The sequence below is a fragment of the Oncorhynchus kisutch genome, unplaced genomic scaffold, assembly GCF_002021735.2.
Source record: "Oncorhynchus kisutch isolate 150728-3 unplaced genomic scaffold, Okis_V2 Okis07a-Okis12b_hom, whole genome shotgun sequence".
NCBI classification, from domain to species: Eukaryota; Metazoa; Chordata; class Actinopteri; order Salmoniformes; family Salmonidae; genus Oncorhynchus; species Oncorhynchus kisutch.
Window position 1 is genome coordinate 6,204,061 of NW_022261984.1, and position 12,926 is coordinate 6,216,986.

Consider the following 12,926-nt stretch of genomic DNA (forward strand, 5'->3'; position numbering starts at 1 on the left):
TCTCTCTCTCTCTCACTCTCACACTCACACTCACACACACACACACACACACTCACTCACTTATAGTGGCATGTATGTTTAATCCGTTACCCATAGTTGAATTACACCGTACAACCTATACGCTACGACCGACAAAACGAAACCTCTCGCGTGGTCCTGGTCACGCTGTCCCTTTGATGAAAGGTTTGTGTTGACTCGTCCGCCTCGCGCTAGACTAGGTACCATGTTCCTAAGGACTCCGTTTGATGACGTCAAGCCAAGCGTTACAAATGGAGGCGAAAATGAATCAGCGTCTCACGGGGGAGCCCGTGGTGGCGTGACGTTTACACCTAAAAGCAATCTCAATCTTCACCAGGCCGGAACGTTGTTTTGGAGAGAGGCAATAACTTTTCTTTCCAAACCATGGGAGTTCAGATAAGTTAACTCAACTGCCTAGTCAACAAATTGATTGAATACTATATTTGAACTGAGAGGTAAACTTTCAACGCGACAATTTGAGCGATATCATTGTCATGTCGAAGCCTACGCATAGGCTATACGCAATTTAGGTTAAATCCTCACCAGATGTGTTATTATCAACTTCCTCGATATAAAATGAATATGTCACCCGGCCAACCGTTTGCAAAATAGTCTATCAGGTTCTTATCCAACGCCAGCTGCGCGATTTGAACAGATAGATTTCAGCAGTTTGAGGCGCTGTCCATGGTGCTAAAGTCGTTTCCTCCGTTTAAGGACTTCAGTCGGAAACTGCGATCCAGTTAAAATGTTAAAATGTCTTCTTCAGCTTATTAAACTCGTCTATTACACCGACTTATTTGATGTGTTTGTGCACTTATCTATCTTCCTGTGTTGAGTTTGGAGTGGTGCGCGTGAGGTAGCGCCTAAAGGGGTGGAACGAAGCGAAGTTCCGTGTCTCTCTCGTGAGCCAAGCTGCGTACTGGCAGTCTCACAGCGCAATACGCTCACCGGAGAGAGCCATACATTTCGTGCTGTTTGTAGCATGCTGTTTCCTGTTAACGGACTAAATCGCCGTTGTTTCACAGGGTAGGGACAGTTCCCCAGTAGACTACCGGACGAGAGATGAATCAAGCTGCGCGAGGGACTTTGCTGCTCCTCGTCTTTGTGTTGATAATGCAAGGTAAGCTACCATGTTGTGGAATTCAACTGTTGGTTGTATTTTGGTTCGTTTTTATAATAAGCAATATGCATTTCAAACTTTCCTTGTTTTTGAAGAGAAAATGATAGAGGCGTAAGATGCTGTTGTGTTTGCGTCGCCGAGTGGGGTGTACTTCACTTGGAAACGGTGAACTGTCATTGTGGCAGTATATAAAGGCGGATTTCGTAATAAATGATTGTCCTGTCTTACAAAAATGTGTGAACATTGCATGTTTTGACGAATGTATACTTATTTAGTCAACTGAGTGATACTGGGTGTGTCTATGGACACATTGAAGAGGAATAGAGAAAGTGACGTGAAATATTTAGGATTCACTTTGCGGACACATTGTATTAGCCAAACCAGATTGACATCATATATATAGCTTCTCTGTTTACAAGGTACGTACAGAAACTTAGACTACACGTCATCATAACGCCTATAGGCCCATCATTCTATTAGCCAAAAGCAGATTGACATCATATATATAGCTTCTCTGTTTACAAGGTACGTACAGAAACTTAGACTACACATCATCATAACGCCTATAGGCCCATCATTCTATTAGCCAAAAACAGATTGACATCATATATAGCTTCTCTGTTTACAAGGTACGTACAGAAAGTTAAACTACACATCATCATAACGCCTATAGGCACATCATTCTATTAGCCCAAACAGATTGACATCATATATAGCTTCTCTGTTTACAAGGTACGTACAGAAACTTAGACTACACATCATCATAACGCCTATAGGCCCATCATTCAACATGTTGAACGTTGTTCTTCGGACAACGTCCATGGGAAAATGAAGCGTAGTCGTGCGAAGTACACCAACATGATAGAATTTCGGGAAACACCGTCATCTTAGCCTATCTTGGCTCGTATAAGCGGGGGAGTTTGATGTAGGCCTGTATGCAAAATGTGTTTTCAGTCGAAATAATTTATAACCGGAATTTGTGATGCTGTTTATGTTATTGTTAACAAATAGAGAGAGACAGAGAGAGAGTAAACAACAACAGAATCTGATTATGGAACTGCAGGGCTAGTAAACATGTCTAACATAATTTACTCTCTCCCTCCATATATCTCTCACTCTCCATATCATTCTCTCTCTCTCTCTATCTATCTCTATCTCCCCCCCGCTCGCTCTCTCATCTCTCTCTATTGTCCCACGCACAGATTTTACATTGACTGCACATATTTTACATTGACTGCACAGATTTTACATTGACTGCACAGATTTTACATTGACTGCACAGATTTTACATTGACTGCACAGATTATACATTGACAGTATGCATTTTTTCTCTGTAAAATATTTTCCCAACAGGTCATGCTCACGTTGGCTTGGGTTTGGTGGATGTTTCTAAGTGATGATCTATTCATTGATTTTAAGGGGAGAAACCCAGACTTCCACATCCTTTGTTTTTAAATTGATATTAATCGTCTTGGACTTCAACATGTCTTCCTACTGTCCTCTCATTCCCCGTTGACAGGAAGCAACAGGTTTTCACCACCTATTGTTTTAGTGCAGAAGAAGGAAAGGAGATAAGGAAATGAAGGAATCCACATTAGACTATAATGATGCACCCGTTTTCTTACAATTGGCGAGGAAGGAATCAACGTTAGACCTCGGTATGGAGATGCACCCATCGCCTAAGACAAAGAGAGGAAGGATGCCTCTTTAGACTATCAAGATGCACTCATCGCCTAAGACAAAGAGAGGAAGGATGCCTCTTTAGACTATCAAGATGCACCCATCGCCTAAGACAAAGAGAGGAAGGATGCCTCTTTAGACTATCAAGATGCACTCATCGCCTAAGACAAAGAGAGGAAGGATGCCTCTTTAGACTATCAAGATGCACCCATCGCCTAAGACAAAGGGAGGAAGGATGCCTCTTTAGACTATCAAGATGCACCCATCGCCTAAGACAAAGAGAGGAAGGATGCCTCTTTAGACTATCAAGATGCACTCATCGCCTAAGACAAAGAGAGGAAGGATGCCTCTTTAGACTATCAAGATGCACCCATCGCCTAAGACAAAGAGAGGAAGGATGCCTCTTTAGACTATCAAGATGCACCCATTTTCTTAAAAGAGGACAATAAAGTAGACCTCTTTTTTCAGCCATTAAGATGCACCAATTTAACTACACAAGGTGAGGAAGGAATCCACCTGATATTATTGAGATGCATCCATTTTCTTAAAAGTGGAGGTACTCTACACTTTTAAGAAAATGGCAATTTTTTTGACGATAGAGACGTACCCATTGAACTAGACAAGGTCTATGAAGGAATCAACTGTAGATGATTGAGTTGCAGCCAGGTGATTTATCTGATGACTTATAGACAGCCAGTGACCCAAAACTACTCAGAGAAAACTCTGCCTGAACCAAGTCTCATCAGGAGAATAGCTGGCAACACACCATGTCCTCATCATGCCTTTTACCACACTAACGTAAACATTGATATATACTTGCTTGATAAAAGGAGTTGTGTGTGTGTGTGTGTGTGTGTGTGTGTACCACTGTGTCTGATGGATTGGAGGCATTAGGTTTTGACAGGCTTTTAGCTATTATCTCTCTCTGTCTTCACCTGCTCTCTCTGTCTGTGTCTTGCTCAAACATGGACTAACAAACTTACACATTCATGTATGCACATTCATAAAACAGGCGCACACCCACATGCATGCTTCCAAACACACACAAACACACACGCACACACACAAACTTTAATGCACACTCCTCCTGTTCTCTCTCGATCTCTCTCAATTGAAATCAATTAAAAGGGCTTTATTGGCTAGGAAACACAATATATATGCTGGAAGCCCCATCAAATGGAAGCCTCTATAAATGGAAGCCCCTTCAAATGAGTGGATTCAGCTATTTCAGCCACACCTGTTGTTGACAGGTGTATAAAATCCAGCACACAGCCATGCGATCTCTATAACCGGTACCCAAACTGCCTCTGGAAGCAATGTCAGCACAATAACTGTTAATTGGGAGCTTCATGAAATGGGTTTCCATGGGCGAGCAGCCACACAAAAGCCTAAGATCACCATGAGCAATGCCAAGCGGCGGCTGGAGTGGTGTAAATCTCGCCGCCATTGGACTCTGGAGGAGTGGAAACGCGTTCTCTGGAGCAACGAATCACGCTTCACCATCTGGCAGTTTGACGGCTGAGTTTGGGTTTGGCGGAAGCTAGGAGAATGCTACCATACCCAATGCATAGTGCCAACTGTAAAGTTTGGCGGAGAAGGAATAATGTTATGAGGCTGTTTTTCATGGTTCAGGCTAGTCCACTTACTTCCAGTGAAGGGACATCTTAACCCTACAGCACACAATGACATTCAGATCAAATCAAATCAAATTGTATTAGTCACATACACTGAATAAAACAGGTGCAGACCTTACAGTGAAATGCTGACTTACAAGCCCTTAACCAACAGTGCAGATTAATGAACAAATAATTAAAGAGCAGCAGTAAATAACAATAGCGGGGCTTTATACAGGGGGTACCTGTACAGAGTGAATGTGTCAAGGTGTGGGGGCACCGGTGTCGAGGTAATTGAGGTTGCCATACCAGGCAGTGATGCAACCCGTCAGGATGCTCTCAATGGTGCAGCTGTAGAACCTTTTGAAGATCTGAGGACCAATGCCAAATCTTTTCAGTCTCCTGAGGGGGAATAGGTTTTGTTGTGCCCTCTTCACGACTGTCTTGGTGTGCTTGGACCATGTTAGTTTGTTGGTGATGTGGATGCCAAGGAAAGTGAAGCTCTCAACCTGCTCCACTGCAGCCCTGTCCATGAGACATTCTGTACGATTCTGTGATTCCAACTTTGTGGTAACAGTTTGGGGAAAGCCTTTTCCCTTTTCAGCATGACAATGCCCCTGTGTACCGAGAGAGGTTCATATAGAAATGCTTTGTTGAGATCGGTGTGGAAGAACTTGACTGGCTTGCACAGAGCCCTGACCTCAACCCCATCAACCAACTTTGGGATGAATTGGAACGCCGACTGCGAGCCACCCAACATTAGTGCCCAACCTCACTAATGCTCTTGTGGCTGAATGGAAGCAAATCCCCGCAGCAATGTTCTAATATCTAATGGAAAGCCTTCCCAGAAGACTTGAGGCTGTTATAGCAGCAAACGGGGGACCAAATCCATATTAATGCCCATGATTTTGAAATGTGATGTTTAACAAGAAGGTGTCCACATACTTTTGGCCATGCAGTGTTTACATTGCAAATGGAATATACAATAAACAAAAGGGAAATAAACAATCAGTAAACATTACAATCACAAAATCTCTCTCTCTCTCTCTCTCTCTCTCTCTCTCTCTCTCTCTCTCTCTCTCTCTCTCTCTCTCTCTCTCTCTCTCTCTCTCTCTCTCTCTCTCTCTCTCTCTCTCTCTCTCTCTCTCTCTCTCTCTCTCTCTCTCTCTCTCTCTCTCTCTCTCTCTCTCTCTCTCTCTCTCTCTCTCTCCCTCTCTCTCTCTCTCTCTCTCTCTCTCTCTCTCTGCTACACATCACTTCCAGGAAACATGTATCATAACTCCAGTACTGTGGCTGCTCCATTACAAGACCTTGTAGTGTGTGTGTAGTTACGTTAGTTTGTCTGTCACATGGTTTACCTACTCCTCCTCTCTCTCTGCCTCTGAATGATTGATTGATGATCAGGTCCCTGAACTGAGCTGCTGCATGTATCATGTATGTCCCCTTCTGTTGATGAGGGATAGGGTCACTATAACATGCAGGGCTATAGAGGGATGGTTGTGTGTGTGTGTGTGTCAAGGCTACATGTCCCATGTTGATGAGGTCATAAAGGTGGTTGGAGACAGCTGATGTCTCTGTGTTTATCCTGTGGGGTTATTAGCCACTTTCCTAATCAAAGCCTGATTGGAAGAGAGTTGAGGTATAACAGACTCCTCAGGGTAGACGCCTACCTGTCGTCTGTGAATGTCACTCTGTCTCTCTTCACCATCTCATTTAAATTACATTCTATTGGAGGTTAGAGGTCCATGTGTGGCTCTGTGATTGGCTCTTTCATTGGTTCTGAAATGAGTCTATCCCACATGGCACCCTATTCCCTATGTAAGTGCACTACTCTATACGCCCTGGTCAAAAGTAGTGCACTACCCTATAGACCCTGGTCAAAAGTAGTGCACTACCCTATAGACCCTGGTCAAAAGTAGTGCACTACCCTATAGACCCTGGTCAAAAGTAGTGCACTACCCTATAGACCCTGGTCAAATGTAGTGCACTACATAGGGAGCCATTTTGGATGCTGCGCTGCCTGTCTAGAACCCATTGAATGGTTGAATAAATCACCATTTATTTCAAGGTGTGGTGATATAAATCACCATTTATTACAAGGTGTGGTGATATAAATCACCATTTATTTCAAGGTGTGGTGATATAAATCACCATTTATTACAAGGTGTGGTGATATAAATCACCATTTATTTCAAGGTGTGGTGATATATATAAATCACCATTTATTTCAAGGTGTGGTGATATAAATCACCATTTATTTCAAGGTGTGGTGATATAAATCACCATTTATTACAAGGTGTGGTGATATAAATCACCATTTATTTCAAGGTGTGGTGATATAAATCACCATTTATTTCAAGGTGTGGTGATATAAATCCTGACAGTATCATAATGTCATTCCAAACAACACTTTATTCAGTCTATTCTATACACATACACACAGAAGGTCTATGTCACACACACACACACACACACACACACACACACACACACACACACACACACACACACACACACACACACACACACACACACACACACACACACACACACACACACACACACACACACACACACACACACACACACAGCGTGCCTGGAGAGGTTGGGCATGTGTAGCCATGCTGGAAGAGAGCAGTCCCACTGGCATCAACACCTCTACTGTCTCTTCCCATTACTGGACACACACCCTGCCACATCTCACATTGAAGCTCCTAATCTCTCTCTCTACCACTCTCTCCCCCTCTCTCTTCCTCTTTCTCACCCCCTCCCTCTCCCCCTCTCTCTACCACTCTCTCCCCCTCTCTCTTCCTCTTTCTCTCCCCCTCTCTCTTCCTCTTTCTCACCCCCTCCCTCTCCCCCTCTCTCTACCACTCTCTCCCCCTCTCTCTACCACTCTCTCCCCCTCTCTCTTCCTCTTTCTCTCCTCCTCTCTCTTCCTCTTTCTCTCCCCCACTCTCTCCCCCTCTCTCTACCACTCTCACCCCCTCCCTCTTCCTCTTTCTCTCCCCCTCTCTCTTCCTCTTTCTCACCCCCTCCCTCTCCCCCTCTCTCTACCACTCTCTCCCCCTCTCTCTTCCTCTTTCTCACCCCCTCCCTCTTCCTCTTTCTCTCCCACTCTCTCCCCCTCTCTCTTCCTCTTTCTCACCCCCTCCCTCTTCCTCTTTCTCCCTCCCTCCCTCTCCTCCCTCTTCCTCTCCCCCTCCCTCTCCCCCTCCCTCTCCCCCTCTCTCCCCCTCCCTCTCCCCCTCCCTCTCCCCCCCTCTCTCCCCCTCTCTCCCCCTCCCTCTCCCCCTCCCTCTCCCCCCTCTCTCCCCCTCTCTCCCCCTCCCTCTCCCCCCCTCTCTCCCCCTCTCTCCCTCTCCTCTCCCACTCCTCCTCTAAAAGCTACATGATAATGGGATGGTCATGACTAATGCATGACTGAGACCTCATCCATAACTCAGTCTCTGTATTAACCACATACACACACACACACACACACACACACACACACACACGCACACACACACACACACACACACACACACACACACACACACACACACACACACACACACCTCTGTATTAGCTCAGGCAGGTGGTGAGAGAGACTCATCACCATGCACCTCTTAAAACCTCTCAGGGAAAATGCAGAGCGCCAAATTCAAATAAATTACTATAAAAATCAAACTGTCATTACATCACACATGTAAGATAGCAAATTAAAGCTACACTTGTTGTGAATCCAGCCAACATGTCAGATTTCAAAAAGGCTTTTCGGCGAAAGCAAACAATGCTATAATCTGAGGGTAGCACCTCCGTAAACAAAGAGAGAAACCATATTTCAACCCCGCGACACAAAACACAGAAATAAAAATATAAATCATGCCTTTGACGAACTTCTCTGGTTGGCACTCCAATATGTCCCATAAACATCACAAATGGTCCTTTTGTTTGATTAATTCCGCCGATTTCTATCCAAAATGTCCATTTATTTGGCGTGTTTGATCCAGAAAAACACCGGTTCCAACTTGCGCAACGTGACAACAAAATATCTCAAAAGTTACCTGTAAACTTTGCCAAAACATTTCAAACCGCTTTTGTAATACAACTTTTTGTATTTTTTTATGTAAATAATCGATAAAATTGAAGACGGGATTATCTGTGTTCAATACAGGAAGAAAACAAACTGAAGCATGCTTTCTGGTCACGCGCCTCTATCAAACAGTACACTACAAGTTACCCTCGTTCAAGATGGCCGTACTTCTTCATGACACAAAGGAATAACCTCAACCAATTTCTAAAGACTGTTGACATCCAGTGGAAGCGATAGGAACCCCAAGAAGGTCCTTTAAAAATCTGGATTCCCAATGAAAACTGGTAAAGAGAGTGACCTAAAAAAAAAGAATCTGAATGGTTTGTCCTCAGGGTTTCGCCTGCTAAATAAGTTATGTTATGCTCACAGACATGATTCCAACAGTTTTAGAAACTTCAGAGTGTTTTCCATTCAAATATACTAATAATATGTATATCCTATCTTCTGGGGATGAGTAGCAGGCAGTTGAATTTGGGCATGCATTTCATCTGGACAATAAAAAAAATACTGCCCCCTGTCACAGCCTACAGGTTTGTTCTCCTCTTCTGGGATTGATTTCAACCGTTTCCTTCATCCAACATCAACATCTCTGTCTCCAGCTTTTATATTCTATACTTGGATCAGTTGGGGAAATCATTGAGGAAAGACTGATTGATTCATTTGAATAATTTCTACAGAGAAAAGCATGACTGATATACAGACTGAACTATTTTTTTTATATATACCTGTACTGTATATTGTCGGGAATAGGTAGCTGTGTACATTCTCCTCTGCTCCTCGTCTCTTCTCTCCTCTTCTCTTCTCTCCTTTCCTCTCCCCTCCCTCTTTACTAGAAGTAGGTGCTGATGATAAATAGGAAACAATGTGTGAGTCCATATCAACCCTCAGACAGTCACTGTGTGAATCCATATCAACCCCCAGACAGTCACTGTGTGAATCCATATCAACCCCCAGGCAGTCACTGTGTGAATCCATATCAACCCTCAGACAGTCACTGTGTGAATCCATATCAACCCCCAGGCAGTCACTGTGTGAATCCATATCAACCCTCAGACAGTCACTGTGTGAATCCATATCAACCCCCAGGCAGTCACTGTGTGAATCCATATCAACCCTCAGACAGTCACTGTGTGAATCCATATCAACCCTCAGACAGTCACTGTGTGAATCCATATCAACCCCCAGGCGGTCACTGTGTGAATCCATATCAACCCTCAGACAGTCACTGTGTGAATCCATATCAACCCCCAGGCGGTCACTGTGTGAATCCATATCAACCCTCAGACAGTCACTGTGTGAATCCATATCAACCCTCAGACAGTCACTGTGTGAATACATATCAACCCCCAGGCAGTCACTGTGTGAATCCATATCAACCCTCAGACAGTCACTGTGTGAATCCATATCAACCCTCAGACAGTCACTGTGTGAATCCATATCAACCCTCAGACAGTCACTGTGTGAATACATATCAACCCCCAGGCAGTCACTGTGTGAATACATATCAACTCCCAGGCAGTCACTGTGTGAATCCATATCAACCCTCAGACAGTCACTGTGTGAATCCAGATCAACCCCAGGCAGTCACTGTGTGAATCCATATCAACCCTCAGACAGTCACTGTGTGAATCCATATCAACCCTCAGACAGTCACCGTGTGAATCCATTTCAACCCCCAGGCAGTCACTGTGTGAATCCATAACAACCCTCAGACAGTCACTGTGTGAATCCATATCAACCCTCAGACAGTCACTGTGTGAATACATATCAACCCTCAGACAGTCACTGTGTGAATACATATCAACCCCCAGACAGTCACTGTGTGAATCCATATCAACCCTCAGACAGTCACTGTGTGAATCCATTTCAACCCTCAGACAGTCACTGTGTGAATCTATATCAACCCTCAGACAGTCACTGTGTGAATCCATATCAACCCTCAGACAGTCACTGTGTGAATCCATTTCAACCCCCAGGCAGTCACTGTGTGAATCCATATCAACCCTCAGACAGTCACTGTGTGAATCCATATCAACCCTCAGACAGTCACTGTGTGAATCCATATCAACCCTCAGACAGTCACTGTGTGAATCCATATCAACCCTCAGACAGTCACTGTGTGAATCCATATCAACCCCCAGACAGTCACTGTGTGAATCCAGATCAACCCTCAGACAGTCACTGTGTGAATCCACTGTGTGAATCCATAGTGACATACAGTATAAAGCTAGTGTGGTAGGATGAAGGCAGTATACAGCTAGTGTGGTAGGATGAAGGCAGTATACAGCTAGTGTGGTAGGACGAAGGCAGTATACAGCTAGTGTGGTAGGACGAAGGCAGTATACAGCTAGTGTATTAGGATGAAGGCAGTATACAGCTAGTGTGGTAGGATGAATTCAGTATACAGCTAGTGTGGTAGGACGAAGGCAGTATACAGCTAGTGTGGTAGGATGAAGGCAGTATACAGCTAGTGTGGTAGGATGGAGGCAGTATAAAGCTAGTGTGGTAGGATGAAGGCAGACACAACCCATATCTGAAGAGTATGAAGTCTGTGCTTTTAAGATGTAATCTGCAGGATGACATTTTAACAAGGCTCTTTCCTCTATTGCAGGGCAACATCCAGCCCGTTCAATCTGGCCTGCGGAGGTCGGAGTGTTTTGGTTTAAATGTTTGGGATTTTGACTTACAAAACACTCCAGGCCGCCCTTGAACATCCACAATGTGAAAGTATGTAGAAATTATAATGAATCTAAACTTTTTCAAGTATCTGGCCCTTTTTTCTGATCAGGAAAAAACCTGTCCGGCCCACCGCTGAATTTTCAAATCCGATGTGGCCCTCGAGCCACAATTATTGCCCAGCGCTGATCTGTTGAGGAAGAGAGAGAATAAGAGAGGGGGAAGTGGGGAGAAAGAGAGGACTAGTCAGTGACGGACGGGTAGGGAGTTGGAAAGGGATCAAATAGCTGAAACAGAGATGGAAGCTGCTGGAAATGTTCTGACATAATTACCTCTTTTATGAAATCTATCTGACCACATCAAAGGTGTGTGTGTGTGTGTGTGTGTGTGTGTGTGTGTGTGTGTGTGTGTGTGTGTGTGTGTGTGTGTTCGAGTGTTCATGTTTGTGTGTTCGTGTCTGTGTGTGCGTGTTCAAACTGCAGCCAGAGAGAGACTATTTTGATCAAAGCAGTGGTTTAGTCACCGTTCTGTGAGTCGCACAGAGCAGAACCCTCACAGTAATTAACTAACGAGGACATGGAGCGTTTAAGTGTGTGTGTCTGTGTGTCTCCTAAGTGACATATACAGCTAGTGTGATAGGATGAAACTCAACTCTGAAGAGTTTGACGTTGGTGCTTTAAAACTTAGTCTGCAGGATGACATTTTAAGAAGACTGCCGCCAGTCTCTAGTGTTCCTCTCAAGGGCTGTCTCACACACACACACACACACATACACACACACACACACACACACACACACACACACACACACACACACACACACACACACACACTAATTCAGCATCACCCACTGTGTTTCTTGTCTCATTGTCATTTTAAGGATTATTGTCAGGCTTTATGAGAATAATGTAGATATTAATAATGTAGATATTATATCATCACGCATCTTCTGTAAAGATCATTACTGTATTGTAACTGTAATTATGAATCATTTCATAAGTTCTTCCATCTCCACCTTTTAAACCCAATGTACAGTGTCCTCATTAAACACCAGATAAAATGATACAATGGAAAACTAGTATCTAGGGTGCACATAGTAATACGGTATCTTTATGTTTAAAGGAGGGTAGTTAAGTCAGAGGACTTGGTTTGAGCCCTAGAGGAGAGAAGAGAGAAGAGAGGAGAGGAGAGAGAGGAGAGAAGAGAGAAGAGAGAAGAGGAGAGAGAAGAGAGGAGAGAGAGGCGAGAGAGGAGGGAGAGGATAGAGAGGAGAGAGAGGAGGGAGAGGATAGAGAGGAGAGAGAGAGGAGAGAGAGGATAGAGAGGAGAGAGAGGAGGGAGAGAGATGGGAGAGGATAGAGAGGAGAGAGAGGAGGGAGAGGATAGAGAGGAGAGAGAGAGGAGAGAGAGGAGGGAGAGGATAGAGAGGAGAGAGAGGAGGGAGAGAGACGGGAGAGGATAGAGAGGAGAAAGAGGCGGGAGAGGAGGGAGAGGAGCGAGAGGATAGAGAGGAGAGAGAGAGAGGCGAGAGGATAGAGAGGAGAGAGAGAGGCGGGAGAGGATAGAGAGGAGAGAGAGGCGGGAGAGGATAGAGAGGATAGAGAGGAGAGAGAAGCGGGAGAGGATAGAGAGGAGAGAGAGGAGAGAGAGGCGGGAGAGGATAGAGAGGAGGGAGAGGAGGGAGAGGATAGAGAGGATAGAGAGGATAGAGAGGAGGGAGAGGAGAGAGATGAGAGAGAGG

The 12,926-nt window shown here is 44.5% G+C and overlaps 1 protein-coding gene across 2 annotated transcripts in view; it reads left to right on the forward strand.

Annotated features, from left to right (window-relative positions):
- The first annotated feature begins 725 nt into the window (after positions 1–725).
- LOC109885612 (neuronal acetylcholine receptor subunit alpha-3) overlaps positions 726–12,926 on the forward strand; it is a 36,833-nt gene continuing 24,632 nt past the window's right edge. Inside the window, exon 1 of one of the 2 annotated variants that reach the window (XM_031814954.1) lies at positions 726–1,138. In XM_031814954.1, coding sequence (XP_031670814.1) covers positions 1,081–1,138 — 58 coding nt within the window. In that variant the 5' untranslated portion in view covers positions 726–1,080. The remainder of the gene's footprint in view (positions 1,139–12,926) is intronic. The other variant, XM_031814955.1, reaches the window with a different exon arrangement.